Here is a 24,346-nt window from a genome sequence, read left to right as displayed (position 1 = left end):
GCTAAATGTACTTCAGAAATCGGGGGCAAGACGGTTATGAATCAAACTACTAAAATACAAACATTTGCTTGTTGCTTCGCATGCAAAAAGTAAGATTTTTGGAGATTATGGTCCCGACAATAAGTAAACAAAGTTTTAAGTCTTTTGTTTATACATTCATATGCACTAAACACGCGGTAATTAATCAAAAATAAGAACGCTATGTAAGTAATTTTGCAAATCTATTTAAAATTATAAATAAAATCAAGTAGCTACTTACGTTTTTTCCCACAAAAACACAGACAAACTAACACACATACACCCTACCTTCAACCCCATAATAACTCCATACAACATCGCAGACTGAAGACTAACAGACTCAATGTAACAGAGGGTTAACTTCACAAGCGTTGAATATAAGTAGAATTACTGTAACGTCGTTATCTCAACAGTTATCAAAGTTCAGCCGTTCAGGCCGCCAGGTAATTTCACCTTTAACATATACGAACAGCAAGGATAGACAACAACATTAATTCAGTACATTTAACTTGCAACTACACCCTTTTTTACACCCCAAAGATTAACCCTATTCTAACAATTGTTCTTGAATCACGGAGGCTTTTACAAACACAGAAAAAATGGACAAGCCTTTAAAACTAACTATTTTTGGACGGTAATAATATTAATCTGTAACGAAATCGGACGCTTACACAATAATATTCTCAAAATCAAATCATTTAGGTCAAATATTGACACTTATGATAGTCTTTACAATACTGAAACTACCTCTAGCTCGGAAAGGGGGTAGAGCCTTATGAGAAGAGCTAGCGAGAAACTCACGGCCACTCTTTTCAATCGCCAAAAGTTTTACAATGTGGTTGATTACTCTCATGACTAACTGTCCTAAGTTACAGAAGACGCCAGCCAAATTAACTCTGATCATGTATTTGATCTTAGTTATGGAAAAGATTAGACTAACCGTTTTTGCAAGGTGATTTAATTAATATTTTTTGTGAAGATATGTGCGAAGCGATATGTAATATGCTAAGAATATATAGGAGCTTATTCTGTCGAAGCGTTACAAAAATGAAAAAGCGTTTATATTAATGAAAACTTTATTTCAGTCTAGGATATCAATATAATAAATTTTATGTAAATAACCAAAAACAGTTAGCTCTAATATTTTAATCAATTAAATGTAATTATAGTACTCAAAAAGCTTCCTAACAAAAATAGATTAGATTCAGACTCAAATAAGTCTAGAAAAACCTTTTAAACACTCACATTTTAATTATAAAACCGTAAATCATTTCACTTCAAAACATTACAAATAGACTGAAAAACTCATATTTGATATAACTTTTTTAATATCCAACTTTAGCTGGCGGTTTTGTCTGTCTGTGTGTGTTATCCTCCGAAATATTTGTGCTATTAGCTACGTACAAGTTTAGTGACGAACTACTGACTCCTGCTTATCCACTGTTTGCTTAGTGTTAGCGTTATAGTGGGTAATTTGGGGAATTAATACGTTTAGCTTGCTTTTGTGAAGACCTTGGTAGCTTTACTGAGTTAAATATATTACTTTTAGGGGTTGTTTATGATGTTCTGGAAATATGAATGTTAGTAATAAAGCCTTTTGTTTGATACTGTTTTTGGTAGAAAATAAATTTATTATAATATGTTTTATACCAAAGTAGGACTAGTGCCATGTGCATTTTAATTTCGTAAGATGTGTCCAGTGATATTATTGGGTTGAGAAATAGTAAAAAGTCAAAAGAAATTGGTATTTTTTCTATTGTTTCTTTTTATTATTTTTTAATAAGGATATTTTATTTATGATTACTGAAGCTAAATTTAACTTTTTTATTTTTGACTTATTTCAATCTTGAACTGATAAGGCAAAATGGAATCCTTAACGAAATACATAACAATGAAACAACACGGACTTTTAAAACTTAATTTAATAAAATATAATAAATTATTTACAATCTTAATTTACTTAAAACTATCACTTATAAGATAAATATTTATTTATTTTATCAATAAACTTATTCGACAACACAGGTTTATTTGACAAATTAATTTTATTCTTTAAATTTGCGATTGTTGAGTACAAATAACTACTAGGAGTCGAAACTAGGGGGGCTGGGGTGGAATACGTCAAAGGTGTAGCAGTTACAGGGTTGATCATACTTCTTATATTAGTAAATAACGTAGGTTTTTTCGCCCCAATTATAACTACATTTTCCGTCGTTGTTTCGAAATTAGGGCTAATGGTTGCTAAGACGAAATTCTTATTAGGATTTGGTTCAATGGGATTTATAGTTGAAGATGCTATTGGCTGTTGAAATAACTTCGCAACGAAAATATTTTTAAGTTGCTCATAAGTTGGTTTGGCTGTCGTCGTAACAGTATTTTGACTAGCAAAAGCAGAATACTTGCTTCTATGAGGTTGATATTCATTTTCCGAGGAATAATCTTTGTATTCTTTCGACGATAATTCATCAGAATAGTGATAATAATCTGTATCCTGGTGTGGCTTGTACTTGTCGTATACTGGGACGATTTTTTCGTTATAAATATTAGGTTCGTTGTTAACTACTTTATCGTTGTATTGGTCTAAATAATCGTTATTAATAACAGGTATGAAACCGTTATTTGGTTTAGTTTTATCTACATATTCTGGATAGATATTTTCTCTGCTATATTTTAAATTGTCGTTATAAATTGGTTTGTAAACTTCATCTGTTTCTTGTACTCTGTATCGACTATCTATATATTCATTTTGATATTGATTCTCTTTGCTACCAATATCGATTCTGTTACGATTAGCGTTTTGATCATGATTATGATTATGATTGTGATCATGATTGTCACTATGATCATCATATCTGACGTCAGCTTTATATCCGTTTTCGTCTGCTGTGTATGACACTATCTGCATGCGACCGTCTGGGAGTCGAACCCTGTACTCTCCGTTGGTTGCTGATCCACTGCTCCTTTGGGAATGAGAAAAGTCGTCTCCAGTTTTTTGATCTTTTACTCTGTAGGAGAAGGCGTAGTTTTCACCCTGTGGACATAAAAAATATAAAATGAAAGGCTTGTGTTACCAATTGTGCACTTAACTGCAATACTTGTGTATTGCAGTTAATAAGATTGACAGAGAACTATTATTAGAATTGGCAAATGATTTACATTTTTTGACTAAACAAAAAATACTGTTTAGTTCTTTTTGACATGTGACAGATGCGTATTAATGAAAAATACACAGTCATAGGTAATTATTTCGCGATTCAAAAATAATTATCCATTCTTGTTGTTTTTGTATATTTTTGCAATACTTAATGTACTAATAAATTGGTCTACTTACTTGGTCATATTCTTTACTTGTATCTTCAACGTCATTGGTATAAGTGGCGTAGTCCGGAGATTTCTCCTGCAACAAAAAAATAAGTTAACCTATTTTAAATACTACTCTCAACATACGTCTTAGACGAAAGAGCATTTATTTTGGTAATCATTTAACGACTTAAAATTTTCGGTAATTGATCATTTAATTAAAAGCAAAGCATATTTTTATTCAGCCATTATCGTCCCACTGCTGGGCAAAGGCCCCCCTTTTTTCTCAAGCTGACAAACTGTGCAATAGTCCCTTATCAATAAATCAATCATTGATACTGCTCGATATTATTTAACAGCGAACAAACTTGCTCTTTTCAATATTTAACTGGAGGTGCGATAAAGCAATTAGAGTTAATCGAAACGCTATTTAAGTGTCAATACTGAACTGAAAACAAACAAACTTTCAATCTCGAACAACACCTACAGTGTACAGATAAATCAATAAATGTGGGTAGTTCTATTTTCAACTTGTATGGAACCTGTGTCACAGTGTAGTAGCTACAGGTAGTATGGAAACTACGAATAAAAGTTTAAGACTGATATGTCTAACTATGTAACATTTGATAGATTACGTCGAATTAAAGAACGAATATGAACCATTATCTTTTAAAAAGTTAAAATGTCAAATACATGACTTTTAAACGCTCGGGGTGAGCAAGCCAAAATAACTATATAATTATAAACGCTTAACTAACAAGAGATTTAGGACAGGAGCGCAATTCTGTATAGTCTGTACTGTCGATTATCGAGAGTTTGGCATTCAAAATGTATTGCCAAAATAGTAACTACGACGCCCATTAGAGGCGCTGATCAGATTTTCATACAAAATTTCTTGATGACAAGCCGGTTGTCGGTAGTCGATAGTAGTGGAGAATCGAGCTACAGAAGTACAGTTTTTATTTCTTCATCACTCTGTTTTCTTATGCCTCTTGTTTTTATTTAGATGCTAGCGGCAGGAAGTGCCATATTATTTTCCGCAGTGGGTTTAGGCCACAACCAGACATATTTTGTGTGTCGTAGTGCTGTCAAACACAAACCATTCGTCCAGCTCGTGAATCCGTGCGAGTATGACATTTTAAACCTTTGTTCGTTTCCGTACTGCTTGTAACTTAATACAATTTTAGACTGTGTCTTGTTTTTATTCTCCTTAGGTCTCTTCCTAGAAGAGAGGGGTTTGTCTGAATAATCTAGGAAACACATGCCGTCAGAATTCTAAAAATTCTTAGAATTGTTTGAAAAGGGTTTCAAGTATTGTATTCTGATTTTCGCTTCAGTAATTTGCAAGACTCAATAAACGTATTTCGATAGAACAAAGCATGAAGAGATTTTGGCTTCGTTAACAACAGCCGCGGATCGATCTCTGGGGTTAAGCTACGCTTGCCGAGGTTGTTCTGTAGATGGGAGACCATCTTATAGATATTAAGTTCAGTTAAGTTAAGTTGTTTTGAAAGGCACGTTAAAATGTGGGCCCCGGTTCTAGATACGACTTAAGGGAGTTAACTATTCAAAATAACCATACAGGTGATATAATATCAGACCATTTCTATTATATGAACACTAGCTCTTTTCCGCGACTTCGCCCGCATGGTTTGTGACTTAGGACAGAATTTTCATCCCATATTTTATCCCCTTGATGGTAGATTTTTCAAAATCCTTTCTTAGTGGATGCCTACGTGATAACATATATCTGCATGCCTAACTTCAGTCTGATCCATCCAGTGGTTTGGGCTGTGCGTTGATAGATCACTATGTCAGTCATTTAGTCACCTTTGAGTTTTATTTATAAAAAAAATAGATTTTATTACATCTCAAAAATGTTTCTATTTTTACCTCAAAGAAAAAAATGTGATAAACGCAAGACAACCGGTGACCTTTCACGCAAGGAAATAAGACACGCACTTTTGACATTTGAGCTATTAGGTGTAGAAATTGTCACTTGCTTAATGGTGAAGGAAATGCTGAGAAACATTGCATATCCGAAATGATTACAAATAGTAACTGATGACTAGTATTTTAAATGTTTTTAAGCTGGTGTTGAAATGTCACCAATTTTTTTCTCAATCACTTGTTAAATTGTTCATCCATTTGAGTACCTTAGAAAATCACTTTGCAGATGAAACCTAGCATGAAAATAGTACAATTATGGGAACAGACCATACACTACTTTTTTTAACTATTACTGTCCCACTGCTGGGCAAGGGTCTCCTCCCAAACGCGGGGGAGGGCTAAGACCTTGAGTCCACCACGCTGGCCAAGTGCGGGTTGGGGACTTTGCATGCCCTCAATTAATGTATTAAACAAAGGCGAACGGCAGGTTTGTATGAAGAATTCGTACAGCTTATAAAATGTCATGTTTAGGTTTACTTTTTGTTTAAATTGGTAGCTAATATGATAGACAAGCTTATTTTAAAATTATTATATTTTTAAAAGTTGGGAGGTAAAAGTTATGTCCATTTTAAGAAGCCCCGATAGTTCGCTAAATTGCTCAGATGCTGTCAAAACCACAATCCAAAACAACAGCAAATTAGCGGATGCGTAGACGTCAGAGTAACAGTGACGTCTCATGAGATTTTCTTTTTCTTTATTTGTCAACAAATATAAGCCATAGACCAAAAAATATTATTTAAAGCCGATCTCCTTTAGGCATGCAAGGTTTCCTCACGATGTTTTCCTTCACCGTTAGACAAAATATTTTTTTTAAATCACCTCTTTAGTAAATAAATGTCCATCTAATTGTGAAAGTAGGTTTTTTAACCTTTATTTTAGTATTTAAAAAACCCGATTTGTTTAAAATTGAAAGGTTGATATTTATTCTCGGGAAAGAGTTGGGCTAGTTAAAAGATAAAGAGTTCACTGACCTGATACTCATAGATGGGTTTCTTCTGCCGTTGCTTCTTTAACACTTTGTTAGCGTGATCCGATAGAGCTCTGTAGATAGGCGGTAGGACTGTTCTTTGCTGGAAATGAAACAATACAAAATATTACACTGTTATACTCGGAGGTGACTTAAAATACACCCAGTCACCCACGTTTCACAATTTGCGAGTCCTCTTAGTCCACTATATGTATAATTGGACCAAACCATTACCTATTCAGGGCTACTTTTGAAAATTGTTCTATTATGAAGTCTTATAGAACTTTGACTGACCCGGGAATTGAACCTGAGACCTCATGATCAGCAGACGGATAAAATACCGACCGCGTCGCGTCAACTTTATTTATTTATTAAAAAAGTCCCTGGATTTGCCTAACATGTTTAATGTTAGGCAAATCCAGGGACGAAATCTAGTAAAAATTCCAAGAAACATTTACCTAATGTTTCCGGGGACCAGGTATATTTCCCTAAAATGACACATTTCTCATAGGTACCTTTGTTAATATTTTAACGTTCTAAGTAATATTCTAAGAATATCCTGATTTAAGTCAATGTAAGTCAGTAATGAGAAATTGTTCCTCGTGATGTTAAGAATATACAGGGTGTCCCATAACTCAACGATAATCCGAGACAGGATGAAAGGCCAAGTCATACCGGTTCTAGGAAAAATATAAAAAAAATTCCATATCACTTAGTTCAGCAATAATAGACACTTTTCAAAAAAGTTAAAATTCCACACCCTTGGTCGCATTTTCAAGTCCTGTGATCACCAATGTCACAATTTCGCTGTGCTTTTTTGAATTTCGTGATCTTCATTAAATATGCTATTAATCGTAAAACAAATTAATGCACAAAACATTGTTAATTTAATAAAAAAAGTTAAGTTTTAGTGAGTAATGGTTCACAAAAATATCGTTAGTTAACTTTGACGCTTCATATTGAAAAAAAAAATGTAGTACACTACCCTTGGCAAGTTATTTCAAAAGTTGGCGCATTTCATCAAGATTTCAAAATGGTGCAACACTTGTCACTTTTCTTGCCATTAAAAATGTTATTTTGATTTGAACGACGAGTATCCTCGAAAATGGATCGAACGCAGTCGTACAATTGTATGGCCTCCTCGTTCCCCCGATCTTAATCCAGTAGATATTTTTTACTGGGAATGTATAAAATAAAAAGTCTATTCAAAATCAATATAAAATCTATCAGAACTTCGCTAGAAAATTGACACAGCGTCAGAAGAAATAAATGCAAGGCATTTTGCTTGACTGGTACAAAGATCTTGTGTACGCCGTTGCAGAGCCTGTATTCGTGCCAGAGGAAAGCAATTATTTTTAGTAAAGATGTAATTGAGTCAGTCCATAACCAATATTTAATGTAATAAACATAATAGGTAATGATAATAAAAAAAAAAGAATGAACGAACCATCGTTCTTATTAAATTATTCTCCTTAAACTAAAGTAATTCCGAATTGTTTTCCTCTGGCACGAATACAGGCTCTGCAACGCCTTACAAAAGACCTTTGCACCAGTCAAGCAAAATTCCTTGCATTTATTACTTCTGACGCTGTGTCAATTTTCTGGCGAAGTTCTGATAGATTTTGTATTGATTTCGAATAAACTTTTTCTTTTACGCATTCCCAGTAAAAAAAATCTACTGGATTTAGATCGCGGGAACGAGGAGGCCATACAATTGTACCACTGCGTTCGTCCATTTTCGAGTATACTCGTCGTTCAAATAAAAATAACATTTTTAATGGCAAGAAAAGTGACAAGTGTTGCACAGTTTTGAAATCTTGATTAAATGCGCCAACTTTTGAAATAACTTGCCAAGGGTAGTGTAGTACATTTTTTTTCAATATGAAGCGTCAAAGTTAACTAACGATATTTTTGTGAACCATTACTCACTAAAACTTAACTTTTTTTATTAAATTAACAATGTTTTGTGCATTAATTTGTTTTACGATTAATAGCATATTTAATGAAGATCACGAAATTCAAAAAAACACAGCGAAATTGTGACATTGGTGATCACAGGACTTGAAAATGCGACCAAGGGTGTGAAATTTCAACTTTTTTGAAAAGTGTCTATTATTGCTGAACTAAGTGATATGGATTTTTTTTTTATTTTTCCTAGAACCGGTATGACTTGGCCTTTCATCCTGTCACGGATTATCGTTGAGTTTTGGGACACCCTGTATATGTATATAGTATATGTACCTATTTCATTTATATGTATAATGGGCTCGTATTTTTGTTGTGGAAGTTTACGGTATGTACATAAAATATTTTTTACAAAGAGTTTAGTTCTTTGATCCTCAGGCGTCAGAGACTTTTCTCACTTCTTCTAACAGTGAAGAAAAACATCGGGATGAAACCTTGCATGCGTAAAAACTCATCCGGGCATCCTTTTTCGTACTTGGTCATCGTGGTGTACTTAAGACCTCATCATTTGCAGTAGAAGGTCACAATTTTTTTTTAACCCACTAGGGTTAAAAAAATGCATTGATCAAATATCCTATATGACATCAATGCTGTGGGGTAGTATTAAAATAAATAGTTAACAAAGATATCGTATCTTTGTTAACTATTAATTTTCATATAGTCAACGATTGGAATTAAGAAATGAAATAATTAACCCGTTCAATAGTAACAAAACCGTAACTTTAACAAATCGAAATACAATATGTTTGTTGTTTGTCGTATGGTTAGTGGTCAACCTAGTGTCAAAGTTGTTCAAGCTGCCCGAAAGGCCTTTGACATGGCTTAACGACTGTTATCTTAGTAGACAACAACCGGGACCGACTTTTTACGTGCCCTCCGAAGCACGGAGACGCCCAGTTCAAATACCACTTTGCGGTCACCCATCTAAGAATGACCGCGCCAATGGTTGCTTAACCCACAGATCGTTTACCGACCGGTAAGCGCAACTGGCTATGGGCGCCTCATCGAAATACATAAAATAAAACATAAATAATAATAACAGCCATATACAGCTTATAACAACAAATTCATTGATCAACCCTTAATTTCCTCAACACCACAACAACCCTATAACAAAACAAAACATCCAGATTAATAACAGAGGCCGATAACAGCCGTTTACGAGGTTACAGCACACAGACATACATACACCTGTTCTTACAAAGCGACGTCATCAATCATCTCTGGTGGTGAATAGAAAAAATAATATCACGGATTTCTTTCTTGTCTGTTGGGCTTTGAAACTAGCGGGTGCATAAGCGGAAGCGGGAGCAATTTGAAGATAGTTGTTACATGACATTTGTTGGAACCGTTGGCTGTGTGAGCCGTAACAATAAATATAATTTCAGCATGAGATAAATAAATGTTTTCTCACAGCACAGTAATATTGTATTGCAGTATTTATAATTTTTGACTAGTAACAGAATATAAGATTCTAGTTTTTTTGCCCGATTGAGAATAAAACCATTTTTTATTTAGTAATAAGAAACCGTCTTTTCCCAAATAGCAAATTATTAAATGAGTTCAGTTATTGTACGACCCTCATTCAGTAATAAAAAAAGGTCTATACCTAGAATATTTGTGAGCCTAGCTGTATAAAAATTGCGCAGTCAGATTAATAAACAGAGGTTTTATCATGAAAAAGTATGTGAATTAATTATATCCAAAAAAATATCTTAATTAATTTATTAAAATCACTAATTAGCACGCACAATCACCCGCCGTTTTTCTAGCCACAACACGCTTTAACTAAAACGGCAAGTCACGACAAGAAAAGCGTAAATGTGAGCCGCCCTAGATATTGTATTCTATGAATTTGTTTGAAAACATCACGAGCATTGACGACACGACAATCGCAACAATAGTCTAGTCGCTTGCGAAACGATTTGTATTGCGATTTTTATAACTTTTGTACTAGTTCTTTATTTTAGATGGTATTGTTGTAAAGAAAGGTTTCGGATAGAAGAAGAAAATGTTTTTTTAGTAAACTATACCTTTAGATAACTCACAAACAGTCATCTAAATACAAAATATGCAGAGCGTGTTATACGTTAACCAGACAACTGATAACAAATTAAATATTTCGATAAATAAAATAAAAAAATGTAACCCATCAATGTCCCGTCCTTAGCAAGTGTCTTCTTCAGGCTTGTTGAAAGAAACCAACATTATTCAAGTGTGGAGATTGAAAACTCGTTAAAACTCCCCAAACTTGATAATTATGATTAGTATGAAACAATAAACATTCTATGGACATGGAATAAATAATGCTCCGTGTGGGAATCGAACCCATGACCTCCCGATTCAATGGTATTGGCGTGGCAACCTAAACTACTGCGCCATGGAGGCAGTCCAATCCATTGATTAGTTATAGATAACAAAATACTAATAAATAAAAAAGTACCTAGATAGATTGAAAACTTCCTTACCTCATAATCATCATAATTGTCTTCACCCCTCTTTTTAGCGACTTCAGCATACGGCACATTGTAATACCTCGGGGTCACCACATTGTAAACATATGGCCTGTAGTCCTTCAATCTAGCTAAGAACCCAGGCCGATAAGTCACGGGGTTGACCTGAGATTGTGCCTGAAAAGTAAAAAAAAGATGTAATAGATTTCTTGAGGTCAATTGTTGACGTTACAATTACTGAATCTATCACTAGCTGGGAAAGTGTAGAGTCCTATGAGAAGATATAGCTAAAAACTCACGGTTGCAATTTTCAATCGCAAAATAATTTATGGTTGTTACGACTGCTAACCATGGCGTCCCGGGTTCGATTCCCTGGTCGGGCAAAGTGTTTTGGTCCTTTTCTATTTTTTACTAGCTTATCCACAAAAGTAGCCTTTGCTGTGGTAACGTACCAGGTATATAGTAATAGTTTCGCTCCCTATTACATGAGATTCACATAGTAAATGGCGACACGTGGGTGTATTTCACACACTTCTACCTAATCTTCGGCTTATACCAAATTTTTTGGTTATCGAGAGGGTATTTGAAATTGCGTCTCATTTTCTAGGTATTAAGGCTGAAAATGCAATGCAGTGAGGATCTGCCAACAAACCTGGATAGTGTTGTTGGGGTTCAGGTCACTGCGACGTATAGACTCGATGAGGGGGCGAGAGGTCACGATTAGCGGCGTAGGGGGCGGCGGAGGACCGTCGTTTGGGAAGAGGATTGGGCCTTTTCTGAAACAAAGATACAATACATACAAGAATACAATAAATATTATGTTAAACTATACTTTTCAAGCTGACAAACATCCACCTAGCTAAGTGTTTAGCTACAGCCAGTTTAATTTAAACTAGTTAAATTTTAGTTAAACAGTTTAATCTTAACAAGTGCGTGCACAATACACAGGTACACTCTCTACTATATCACTCCCATAGCCTAGTGACGGTATTAGACACTACGTCAGGTAACACTAAGTCAGGCGTAAAATCGACGGCTTTACATACTCTCCGAGGTACGAATGCCTACAATATCAACGTCTTAATTCCGGTTATAACACATAGAATTTCTCGACTGATAGCCTCTAAAATACATTTCTGACCGGACCTGGGATTCTAACCCGAAACCTCTTCACGGCAGTCGCATAGACTATGCACTCGCTACAGATGCAATCGCAATTATATAATTATTATCATTTAACTCCGAGAACCTCAAAATTAACTTTAAACGGTAACCAACCTTTTCTTACTAACTAACTAACTAACAAGGTGTCAATAAACTCATAACTCGGCTTAACTACCTATAATTGCTTAGTTTTTACTCGTGAGAGCATACAACAATGGATTGTAAAGTTAGTATAAAACAATGTGGTATCTTACGACAGATGGTTTTGATTGTTATTATGTGTGCTATGTGGTAATAGAGTCGCGGGTTCGATTTCTAGAAGTTGATAAAGAATAGTTTAAGATGCAGCTGTACTTATAATTTTGTAAATCTGAAAGTTTAAATGTGACGATTTTTGCACAGAGAATTTTCAGTATGACAAATTAAATGAAATGATTTGAATATAGTTAGTTCAGACAACAAATATTTGATATTTTCGTCACCAGCATTTTTTGAAACTAGAAATTAGATATCATGGTGCTATACGAAAGTTTGTAGAATGATTTAAATTAATTTGAAACTGTACTACTATTACAGTCTCCTCTCGTAGAAGGGAGAGTGGCCTTAGCCCACCACGCTGGCCAAGTACGGATTGAAGACTGTATTCCTGCAATCCTTTGGAGCTGTTGAAAGGGGTTTATAGGACGCGCAATTTTTCATTCTGCTATTTTCTCTTAATATAGTAGACACCCTGGAGTAATTTTGTTATGAGTTTTTTAACAGTGGCCTATGCCCGTACCCTTGTCTTTAACTATATCTCTATGCTCATCGAAATTCAAGAGTTTCTTCTAAATTATGAGCTTCATGATTCAGATGCTCTCATTAAACTGTGAAAGAAAACAGACAGATAGACTTTCGCTTTCATAAAGTTAAATATAAGATACATTGGATACTAATTCGTAACTTGAAAAAGTCATTGATCTTTAACCGATAGATAAAAAAACGTAACTTCTTAAACCACGTATTTCCCACAAATATCTGCAAGTAGAAGGAACCAGTGAAAACAAGTTGTTACACGATAATTACTAGTTAATGTAAAATCAATACTGCACACTATCTCGGACTAGACTAACGATTCGACACTAACGACCGACTGTATACGTGATGTTTTACACTTTGCCTTTAAGGTTGAGGTTTTCATGATTAATTGTAATGAAAAAAGGTCTTTGGCTACCTCTATAGTGCGGTTGGTAGTTGGTAGGGATTCTAACTGCTAGTTATGAGGTCTCGAGTCTGATTCCTGGGTCAGGCTATGTGCCATTTGTCCTTAAATAAAGTTTCTCAGTAGTAGCCGGGTAGGTAATATTACATAATAGTGCCATAAGATGCATAAATAAATTATGATGATTTCAAAATAAATAAATATGTGCTTAAAAAAGGTTTTTTATGCTAATAATGGGCTCAATGCGTTACCTTCCCCGCCTTAAATTCGGGGAGGACACCCTTGTCCGACTGTGGGATAGTATTGTGTAAAAAAATCTCCTAATATTATTATTATATTTTCCGTGAAAAGTCACAAAGTTTAGGGTATACTTACTTAGTAGGTTTGATGCTGTTTAAAAACTGTACAGCTTTGAACGGATGATGGTTATAATTCCTCGGTGAGAGTAGACTGGATGGAGTGGCTTCTTCTAACCTCGCTCCTGGCAGTAGCAGCAGAAGAAAGAAGTACATGTTGCTTCTGTGCTGTTCTGGAAGAGAAAAGAAGAATGACTATTTAAGTTTGGTTGAATTAGTTATTGATATGATTTAAAAGTTAACAGAAATTACGATCTTTTTGTTTTTGAGGTTTTGTTTTGGAGATTATACTCTAGGTGAAAAAATGCATACAGTTGTTAAGTTTCAAAACAATAGTAGGTTTTGGTCGAGGCATAAATGGAGCTGGGACCTAGTAAGCCCTTTTAGTGTGTATAATAATTGATGTCTGTACAAAAAATGACGTTCCCAAGTTCAGTTAAAAGAGTATTCTCCTAACCTTGATCCAATATCAGTATTTTCTGGTATCTGCCTACTCTTATGGGAAGAAGGCGTGATTTTTTTTATGTATGTGGGTATTATTTTGATATCTATTTTTCTATTTAATTTTGACAAAACGATCACGCGCTGATCAATGATTTAACAGGATGAAACTAAGACTACTTTACTTTTAATTAAGTAACTACCAAAATATTCACAAACTGATTGATAAAATCATTGTAATCTGATTATATCAATTCATCGAACAGTTACAATGTGTATTACGTTCGCACGATTAACTATTATTAGATTAACTTTACGTAACATAGTTAAAAGTAACACAATGACAGTTCTGTGAGAACTATGTGTTAAATGTTGCACAAGATTGTATATTTTAAGTAATTGGACCGACCTTTGACTATTGAGTGCGTTTTTGAAGGGTTAATTGAGTTGTTGTCAATTAAGATAACAGTCGTTAAGCCACGTCAAAGGCCTTCGGGCGGCTTGAACAACTTTGACACTAGGTTGACCACTAACCATATGATAAGAAGAAGAAGAAGTAAGTAGGCATATGGTTATATAACAAAAAAAATCAATGATAGCCGAGTGGTATAAGTTGGCATCTCCCACGCAAGTGTTTGCAGGTTCGAACCACAGACAACACACCAATGACTTTTCGAATGTGTGTGTATTAGAAATAATAATGTCACTTGCTCTAACGGTGAAGGAAAACATCGTGATGCAACCTTGCATGCCTGAGAGTTCTTTAGAACAGTTCTTGGAGGTATGTAAAGTCCCCAACCCGCAATTAGCCAGCGTGGTGGACTCAAGGCCTAACCCCTCCCGTACTATGGGAGGAGACCTTTGCTCATGACAAAAATGGGTTAAATTTATAGCATATTATTTCAAAGAATTTCAAACAATAAATTTAACCCAACAATGTCCAATTGCTGGGCAAGGTTCTCGGGCTTGGCCTCCAGTCCACCACGCTGGCCAATTGCGTGTTGGGGACTTTGCATACCTTCAAGAACTGTTCTAAAGAACTCTCAGGCATGCAAGGTTGCCTCACGATGTTTTCCTTCACCATTAAATTTATATAAGCTTATTACTACAAAGCCATTGTTCCATGTACTACAATTTGATTCCGAAAACAACACAAATACCGCAAAGTAAAGCGCAAATAATATTATTCCAGCATTACCCGTTGTTTTGCTGGTTTAGAACCAGCTGTTAATTATTTGTATGCAATCATTCTGTGGTTGATAAATAAAATATTTACTTCAATCAACGTTTTGATGGGTTTAGCAATGGAATAGGTATATAACCAAATAAAAATATAGTGCGTCAACTTAATAAAGAGTATTGGTATGCACATTTGTCTATCCTACTATCCGGCTAATATTATGAATGTGAAAATTTGACAGAATGTATGTATGGATGTTTGTTACTCTTTCACGCAAATACAACTGAACCGATTACGATGAAATTTGGTATATAGGTAGCTGAAGACCCAGAATAACACATAGGCTACTTTTTATCCCGAAGTTCCCGGGGGATCGGGATTTATACGGGAAGGGTTTTCACGCGGACGAATTCGCGGGCGGCCTCTAGTACTATTATAAATAGCTAGACGACTAGCTCGACCATTGATTCCATACAAATCTTGTCCCAATCCATTGTATCGAATGTAGTTCAGTTGTTCAAAAAATATTTATGTTGAAGATAGATTACATATTGTCAATTTCCTAAAAGCAGTTCCTCCTGGAATGAGGAAGGCTTTGAGTCCACCACGCTGTTGGGGACTTTGCATACCATCAAGTACTGTTCAAAAGAACTCCCAGGCATGCAACGTTGCATCACGATGTTTTCCTTCACCATTGTAACAAGTGATAATTATTTCTAATACACACGTAACTTCGAAAAGTCATTGTTGCCTCGGGTTTGAACCCTCGACCACTTGCATGGGAGGTGCAACTTAAAGCACTCGCTCACTGCTTTGACTTACGTAAACTATTTAAATGTGAAATGAAATAAATATGCAACGCGAAACTTTAAAGTTATGATCAGATGGTCATAAGCTATATATTATTACTATAATATATGCATATGCAAAATAGCTATAACTAACCCGTTCGAAGCCGTGGTTGTTAGTCTATCTATAAAATAGTCGTTTTATTATACAAAAGTTCGTAAATCTTGTCTGTTAAACGTTTGGAAATAGCTTTAAGACTATCCGGGTACGTTTATGGGTGACTGGCTGTTTGAATTTTATAACTGCTAGTGGTTATTTGAAACTGGTGCAAGTTTAGTGTGGAGTTAAGGTTATTTTAATGGAATATTCTCAGTTTCTCTCCCTCTCTTAGCTGTTTATATATGGGTCGGCGGACTAAAGAACATAAGTCAAAAAGTCGAACTTTACAGGAACAATAAAAAACGTTTTTTATTCCGTCTTGGAATTTTCAAATTGTGCGAGGCTGATAAGGTACACCACTTAATATGCTGGGAATTATTTCTCAGTGACTTAAGTGCTTTAGTCAGATGGCGTATTGAATTATTTGAAGTCGAGAGACTTAATAAAAAAAATATCGTATTTTTTGACTTATGTTCTTTAGTCTGCCGATCCTACATATATACTTATATACACGCAACAGTTGATGACTTCATCATCAACAGTCACTCAGGTTCCTAGGTCGGGCTAAGTGCAATAACCCTCTGTTTCTAAGGTACATTTAGCGGTAATTATCTATTAAATAGCGTTTAAGCTGCTATAAAACAACGCCGTTGTATAGATAAACCGGGGGTAAGTTTTTTCTAATCTATATTAGAAAAATTCTCAGGAGGAGGAACTCGTGGCTTAGTTAACTACAGCCGCGTGGATCGATCTCTGAGGTTAAGCCACGTTTGCCAAGGTTGTTCTGTGGATGGGTGACCATCTTATACATATCGAGCTTCTCAATATTTCTAAAGAAACGTTAAAAAAAGTCGGCTGTCATTTTCAAAGATCTTTGACAGTCGTTAACAGTAGTCGGAAGCTTGAAAGTCTGACAACCGGTCTTACCGAAGGGTATCGTGTTATAAGTTTATAACCCAGGTTACTGGGTTGCGGAATTCCGATAGGTAGCTTTATGTAAAATACTGGTATCTAGCTGTATCTGGTGAGACTGGAAGCCAACTCCAACAAAGGCCAGGTTGATAATAATTTTGCCCCAATGCTGGACAAAGGCCTTTCCCATATTTCCCAATTGTCAACTTCAAACTGAAGTTATTTTTATTACTTTAACCTGAGTTTATTTTTAACTAACAACATACAATTTTCAAATTTACCCAAAAACACGCCTACATTTTCCCGCATTTTCCCAAAGTAACAAGATACCATACGAAGCAAACAGGCATAAATTACATGAAAAAACAAACCTCGTTTAGCAGAGCGGCTAATTTGTGTGTGTATTTACCGTTACACTGTAAACATGTAATGTAATTATAATGAGCAAGCAAGCAAGATGACAAATAATAATATTGTTAGGAAGTGCGTGAGGTTTGGGAAATAGACGCCTGTTTAGTGTATCTATAGCTGCGTCATGCCACTGCTGGGCAAAGACTTTTGTCAATAATCACAATTTTCAAGTTTAATCTAAGTAATGTAAATTTTTGAGATGATGGATGTAGGAATATCTGTTTGGTACTCTTTCACGGCAAAAGTGCTTTAGATGGAATTTAGTACACACATAGTTCACTTCACTTTTTACCTCGAGAAATAAATCCACGTGATGAAAAAAATATCAGTCTAGCCTTTCTTCCAACTATGTTGGAGTCGGCTTCCAGTCTCACCAGATGCAGTTGGATACCAGTATTTGGCCACCAGAGTTGGCTTCCAGTCTCAACGTAGACTGCTGAATAACAGTATTTTACACGGAGCGGCTGCCTGTCGGACGTGCACAACCCAGTTACCTGTGTTATAACACGATACCAAGTAGAACTGGTTGTCAGACTTTCAAGCTTCTGTCTGCTGTTAACGACTGTGAAAGATCTTGTCAGCCGGGACTTACAAATGCGTGCTTTTTGAATTCCTGGAGAAACTCGAAATGTTTTATATGCTAACTCATCCACTGAACATCCTCGACAAGCGTTGCGCAATCTGAGAGATCCGCGCGAATGTTGTTAATAAGCCACAAGTTCCTCAATTCATGTTTTAACCCTAAATCAACTGTCAAATTAACAAATCAGAAAAAAAGACAATAATTAACCAATCAATCTAAAAATAAAATAAAAAATCCTACAATAACTTTGTTTATCTTGATCGGTATTGTGTCGTGAGAGTGCGTGTGTCATAGATAACCGGCCATTTTGCAATATGGCGGCTTTTCCCGCGTTCCGTGCGAACTCGGCCGCCATTTGCATATGAAACCTTTGTGTGTATATGTTTTTGATGAATGAGATGAATAGAGGGTAACGAATGGTTATCGTATATTGCAATGTGTGTTTTCTTTAGGGATTCGCGTTAATGTGGAGTTTAGAATTTTGGTTGGTAATTGTCTGGCGGGAAATGTTGGGTGGAAATTTGTTGAGTCGGTTTTATAGACGGTATACTCGTAATAGCTTACTAGTTTTAGGCCTCCCCTATTATTTAGTAAGGTGGTTTAAATGAAGAAAATAATGAGTATGCCATCAAAAACATTCTGTAAAAACCTCAAGTCTCGCCGTAAAAAGTTGTGAGATCTATATAATACCAAGTCGATTAATCTATTTAGTCTCTACTCAAAGGACCTTATGTCTCAAGTTATTACGTATGTTATTATCATGCCAATTTAAAAAATAATACCTTTAAAACAAATAGACCGACCTGGCCATCGCATGATTTGATTATTAGTATGTATCACACTACACAGCACGACGAGGTGTTGCTCCTGAAATGTTAATGGCGAATTTGTGTTTTCTTGCGATGACCAAGTCGATCTATTTGTTTTAAAGGTATTATTTTTTAAATTGGCATGATAATAACATACGTAATAACTTGAGACATAAGGTCCTTTGAGTAGAGACTAAATAGATTAATCGACTTGGTATTATATAGATCTCACAACTTTTTACGGCGAGACTTGAGGTTTTTACAGAATGTTTTTGATGGCATCTCACTTCTTTTTGTAGAGCGAACATAAGTCTTAGGGACTTTCGCAACAAATAGCGATAGACACAATTATAACACTAGAAACAGACACAAATTAGTAGGTCCCCATCATCGTTTACACAAGGTGCACAATCGTTTGTAGGTCTCGGCATTCGTTTCTTCAACAAGCTTCCCAAGCACATCATGGATTTACCCCTGCCAAAATTCAAAGTTGCTGTTAAGGAACATCTCGTTAGGAAGGCTTATTACAGAGTTGATGAGTATCTAAACGACAATAGCTCTTGGGATTAGTCGCTCGCTTGATTAGGATTCTTTGACATTAGGGAACTTTGCTATAAATTGTATAAACTCAGTAGCAGTAGGTCTAATATTGTAAAATATGGGCAATTAATGATGCAATTAGGTGATGTTACGTACAATTTGATGTTATTCATAAAACTGTCACTTTTTTTCTTTTATAATGTTCACAACCAGTGTGCTCACTTGCTGCCCATATTCTTATTATCACATGCTAGTAGGTGCTCCCAACATACGGTACGATCAGAGACTAATAAATAACCTAGCTATATTAATTTAACTTAATTGACGTTTAGTCTATATCGCTGATTGTTGGCAGCTCCTCGCATGGTCAATTATTGTATCAACCACATTGTAAAACTTTTGGCGATTGAAAAGAGTGGCCGTGAGTTTCTCGCTAGCTCTTCTCATAAGGCTCTACCCCCTTTCCGAGCTAGTGGTAGATTCAGTAATTGTAACGACTATCATAAGTGTCAATATTTGACCTAAATGAATAAATGATTTGATTTTGATTTTGATTTTGAAGTCCAATTTGTATGGAAAGACGTTTTTTTTTTCATAATTAAACATATTTTCCTATGGGAATGTTGTTCAGTTTCATGAGCTAAACACCCTTACCCACCCTATACCCCCTCCCGTTATGCCTCATATAGTAGGTACCTATTTACACCTATTTATTTTATTTTCTACAGTAATAATAATTCATTAACTGCAAATGTAACCTTGTAATCTTATACATTTATATAGGATTACAAAGTTATTGTTGCAATTGGTGTATTTAGAAAACTGGACCGAAATTAAAAAATATTTGATTTTTCCCATGATTAAGACACTGAACCCTATTTGTATTCTAAATTTTAAGCTTCTAAGTCTGCTAGAAGTACCTTAGACTTTTGATGATCGGTGAGTCAGTGAGTCAGTGAGTCAGTGAATCAGTGAGTGACAAAATTCAAAATTTTAACAGGTTGTCATTCTTAAACTACTGGTTCAAATTGACTGAAATTTTAAATATACCGTGTTTATACAATGACTGATTAGTTGCTGAAAATCCAGGCTTCTTGTTTTATCCACAACGAAATTATAGGGGTGTCAAAAATAGCCCGAATTGCTTCGAGAAAAGGATGTTACGGCCGTGCCGCTTTTTTTTTGCTCGACTTGCGGGGGCACTTCCGTGCCCCCAGATTTGTGTACCAGAATCCTTTAAATATTATTGTCTAAAACCCAAGCCGAAGACTCGCAATTTGAGAACAACTTTATCACTAAAGTGGCCGTGAAAATAAGTACTTGACTGAAATGTTTAAGCTTAGATGCATCTACTTCGGAAAGAAAAAGGGATTTTTAAAGATGAGTTTTTACACCTCGAACAAAATATCTCAGTGAAGTTTGAAAGTAACTAAAACTTAGAGGAGGAATACTATGAAAAGATAAGTCATTATAACCATATCACAAACTTTAACTGTTTTCAAACTGTATTCCGTTTGTAAACAGTTAAAAGAGCAATCCTTTCATAACAAAGCGTCATGTTAAACTCCATTCAATATAGTCAAACTATAAAAAAATCAAACATTTCTCTTAAAACTCCGTATTGGGACGTGTGAAAAAAAAAACTCTTTTGATCCCAACCGAGCAGAAAGCTTTTTGAAAAGCTAAATATTTTTGTTTTTGTTTTGACTACACCAAAGCCGCAAGGAGCGTCATGTTTTATTGAAAACTAGCCTCTGTCTGTGACTGCACTCGCGTTTGGAATGTCCATTCACTATTTTTTTAACAAATGTCTGTTTTTAAACCCTGTACATAAACTGAATAATATTTAATGCCTGTGGTCGCGGATGAGTTTTAGAAGGAGGATTAAAAAGAGTGGCCAGGAGTTTCTTGCCAGCTCTTCTTATTGGCCCTACCTTCTGAACTGGCGGTAAATTCACTCTCTGTATCATTGACGATCATAAGTGTCAGCACTTGACCTAAATGAATAAATGATTTGATTTTGATGGTAGTGATCTGACTGTCATCCACGAAGCCCTGGGTTTGATTCCCAGATCGGACAAAACGCTATTGGTCTTTTTCTAATTTAGTGTAGATTATTCTCAACGTTTAGATACGTTTATACAACGTGCCCGGTAAATAGTTAAATGTTGGTTCAATGGTTAGTAGAAAACCTAGTGTCAAAGTTGTTCAAGCCTAACGGCCTATGACATGGCTTAATGACTGTTATTTTAAAAGACGCTAATTACGAACGATTTTTATCGTGTTTTCTCAAGTACACGTGCAGTTAATTTATCACTAAGCGGCCATCCATCTATTGACCATCCTCACTTAGAGTTCCTTGACTCAGTGAGTGTAATAGTCCAGTCGGTTAGAAACGAATTTGATGCTATGTTATTTTTTAAAACTCCGAGTTACTAATAATATTTCTTCAATAGAATATAAAGTCTTTTTTAATCAGAATCGAACCAAGATATCGCAATCAACATTCTCTAGTTAAGTTCAAAATTCAAATTAAAAAGGCTTATATTAATTAGAACTTAAACTGAATTCAGCTCTAACAAATTGCTTGACCACGGAATCGAACCTTGCGATTAGCACTCGCAAACATTAATCACTACTTTAAGCTCAAAATTAAATTAAAACTTAGCTTGTTCGATCTTTTACAGTAAATACATTAGACTGATTTAAATACGTGATTAGCGGTCACAAGTTCGACTCCCGGGTTAAACCAACACGTTAAAGCAACTACTATTTGTATTGGTTTTCACGTTAGTGTAAGGTATTTGAAGCTGTAATTCAGGACCGAGGTGATTTAAATTTATCCTGAAAGTCAGTTTACTGTTTTGTGGGAAGGAAATGTATAGTATTATTTATTCAACGTAATTTAATTAAATATACATAAAATTCAATTAATATTATTGGACAACTCACACACGGTTATCTGAGTCCAAACTAAGCAGAGCTTGTACTGTGGTAACCAAATAAATGAAAAACATACTTATATACTTCTAAATACATACCTATATAGATAAATTGACAACCAGGCACAGGACAAATAATCGTGCTCATCACAAAAAAAATTGTTTCGGGTGGGATTCGAACCCACCACACGCGGCTCGACTGTTATTGCGGCGAGATAACCACTATAACCACTGCGCCAAACGTGCGGTTAATAAAATAATAATAAAACTGAAAACATTATTTGCTTAATATTCGCCTTCACATAAATCATATATTTTATGATTTACGATACAAATAATTCATTAAAATAAACTCACCTAACAAAAAAGAAATATACTTAACACTTCACACTTCACTTCAAATTCACATCACTATCACTACAATACAATACAATAAAAAATATAAAATAAAATATTGTATTCAAAATGTTTTCACGACTGCATCGACTGACAGTTAGTTAGAAAATGACAGTGAATGATACTGTCTAGGCTTATTTATTTAACCGTGATTTAGGTGAGGAGCTAGCTACTAGAAAAATACACTAATGGCTCCTCTCGCTCTTAGCTTTGACTGCCTCCGTGGCGCAGTGGTTTAGGTCACCACGCCAACACTACTGCGTCGGGAGGTCGTGGGTTCGATTCCCACACGGAGCAATTATTTGTGCGATCCACAAATAATTGTTTCGGGTCTGGTTGTGCTTTGTGTCCGTTGTTTGTATGTTTGTAAAAGTCCCCGCGACACAAGAGCAATTCTTAGTGCGGGAGTTGTATTTAAAAAACAAAAAAAAAAAAAAAAAAAGCTAGTTTCGCCCACCGGTATGGCTATTACTGTTTATTAAATAAATATTGCAACAAGACGCATTATAAATATTTCATTAAAATAATGGCAAAACTACAACAAAAAAACATGTGATACATTTATAAGCCTTGTGTTTAGTCTAAGAGCTGACTTTTGATTATTGTATAAAATGTAATATTTTTTATCAACAAACATACAGATTATAGAATGTAAAAAATGTCTATGTCTAACATAATTTTCTGAAAGACGCACTTTGTGTGTTTTGTATTTTTTATTCATTTAAAATTGATTGTAAATCGCAGTGTAGCCTAGACCTTCAAGTATAACAAGCGTGATATTATGTATGTACATATATATTACAGTAAAATACCGGATGAGCAAGTACCAAATAACTATAGCAACAGGCCCTTCAAATAAAATGTGAAACAAATCGGAAGAGTCAGATTGCCCTTCAATTAAAGTTATTTAATATCTTTAGATCCGATCACGATGTTATTTTTTTGTCCATTCAAAATAGCATTATAAAATTAATATGCTTACTATAAATATACTTTGAAAAAGGCAAGCCTAACTTTTTTTAGAAGTATATAAGTATGTTTATCAATTATCTGGTCACCATAGTACAAGCTCTGCTTAGTTTGGAATCAGATAACCGTGTTCGAGTTGGTTCCAAAATATTTTTTATTTTTATTACTTGCTCTTACCCATCGCTTAAGGTGGGAGGAGACCTTTGCTCAGCAGTGGGACAATAATGGGTAAAACCAGAAAAATGATGCGACTTTGGCTATTGCAAAACAAGACTGCGCTACCGATTTACTTTACGTTTGAAAAAAGAAACGATTAAGTAGATTTTTCCTGAAACTGTAAAAACATAAAATTTCATAAACTTTCACGTTTTTAATAAAAATAGTATGAAGGACGCGGTCACATTAAGACTTTGTTTGCTTGACGTGTCGGCACACCGTGCATCTGTCATCGTAGTAAGCGATTATTTGAAATTACATTTTATATCAATTTTCACGAAACGCATTGAAAAAAAAATATGTATTATTTTCTTTGCTTCAAAATATTAGTTATTTATATTTTCTAAAGTCTATTATTATTATGTCTTGTTAGTCTCAAAACATGATCTATGATTGATAATGTGTTAAGAATATTTGTTAAATATTTTGACTATTACTACTAAATATTCCCACGATTCACGAAATATTATGAATTAGTGTTATTGACAAAGATGTATACTTTTTTATTATGTGATGCTATAGAAAGGTTAGCGACCGTTTTCAATAACTAATCGATAGTTAGAGATAGGTTTATTGCAGTAACTAAGTAAGGCGCTAAGAATGTATTTTGTATAGCCGGGACTTT

The 24,346-nt window shown here is 35.0% G+C and overlaps 1 protein-coding gene across 1 annotated transcript; it reads right to left on the bottom strand.

The window, feature by feature from the left end:
* Nucleotides 1-1,922: 1,922 nt before the first annotated feature.
* On the bottom strand, nucleotides 1,923-22,656 carry LOC142984294 (uncharacterized). The gene is made up of 7 exons (XM_076131787.1): nucleotides 22,498-22,656; nucleotides 13,394-13,547; nucleotides 11,306-11,429; nucleotides 10,669-10,830; nucleotides 6,240-6,338; nucleotides 3,350-3,415; nucleotides 1,923-3,049 (listed from the first exon to the last, which is right to left on the bottom strand). The coding sequence occupies exons 2-7, from the start codon at nucleotides 13,528-13,530 to the stop codon at nucleotides 1,988-1,990; spliced, it is 1,650 nt and encodes a 549-aa protein (XP_075987902.1). The 5' UTR covers nucleotides 13,531-13,547; nucleotides 22,498-22,656; the 3' UTR covers nucleotides 1,923-1,987.
* Nucleotides 22,657-24,346: the final 1,690 nt, after the last annotated feature.

This window comes from Anticarsia gemmatalis, chromosome 26 (genome assembly GCF_050436995.1).
Source record: "Anticarsia gemmatalis isolate Benzon Research Colony breed Stoneville strain chromosome 26, ilAntGemm2 primary, whole genome shotgun sequence".
NCBI classification, from domain to species: domain Eukaryota; kingdom Metazoa; phylum Arthropoda; class Insecta; order Lepidoptera; family Erebidae; genus Anticarsia; species Anticarsia gemmatalis.
The sequence above is the reverse complement of the archived record's forward strand: the minus strand, read 5'-3'. Positions and strand labels throughout refer to the sequence as shown.

What these genes read in the sequence shown, in the direction of transcription:
- LOC142984294 (XM_076131787.1), bottom strand. Translation starts at nt 13,530, where the DNA reads ATGTACTTCTTTCTTCTGCTGCTACTGCCAGGAGCGAGGTTAGAAGAA. An exon ending in ACCCCAACAACACTATCCAG is followed by an intron (nt 10,831 to 11,305) that starts GTTTGTTGGCAG and finishes TTTACTTTTCAG; the next exon opens with GCACAATCTCAGGTCAACCC. An exon ending in CAAGTAAAGAATATGACCAA is followed by an intron (nt 3,050 to 3,349) that starts GTAAGTAGACCA and finishes TTATGTCCACAG; the next exon opens with GGTGAAAACTACGCCTTCTC.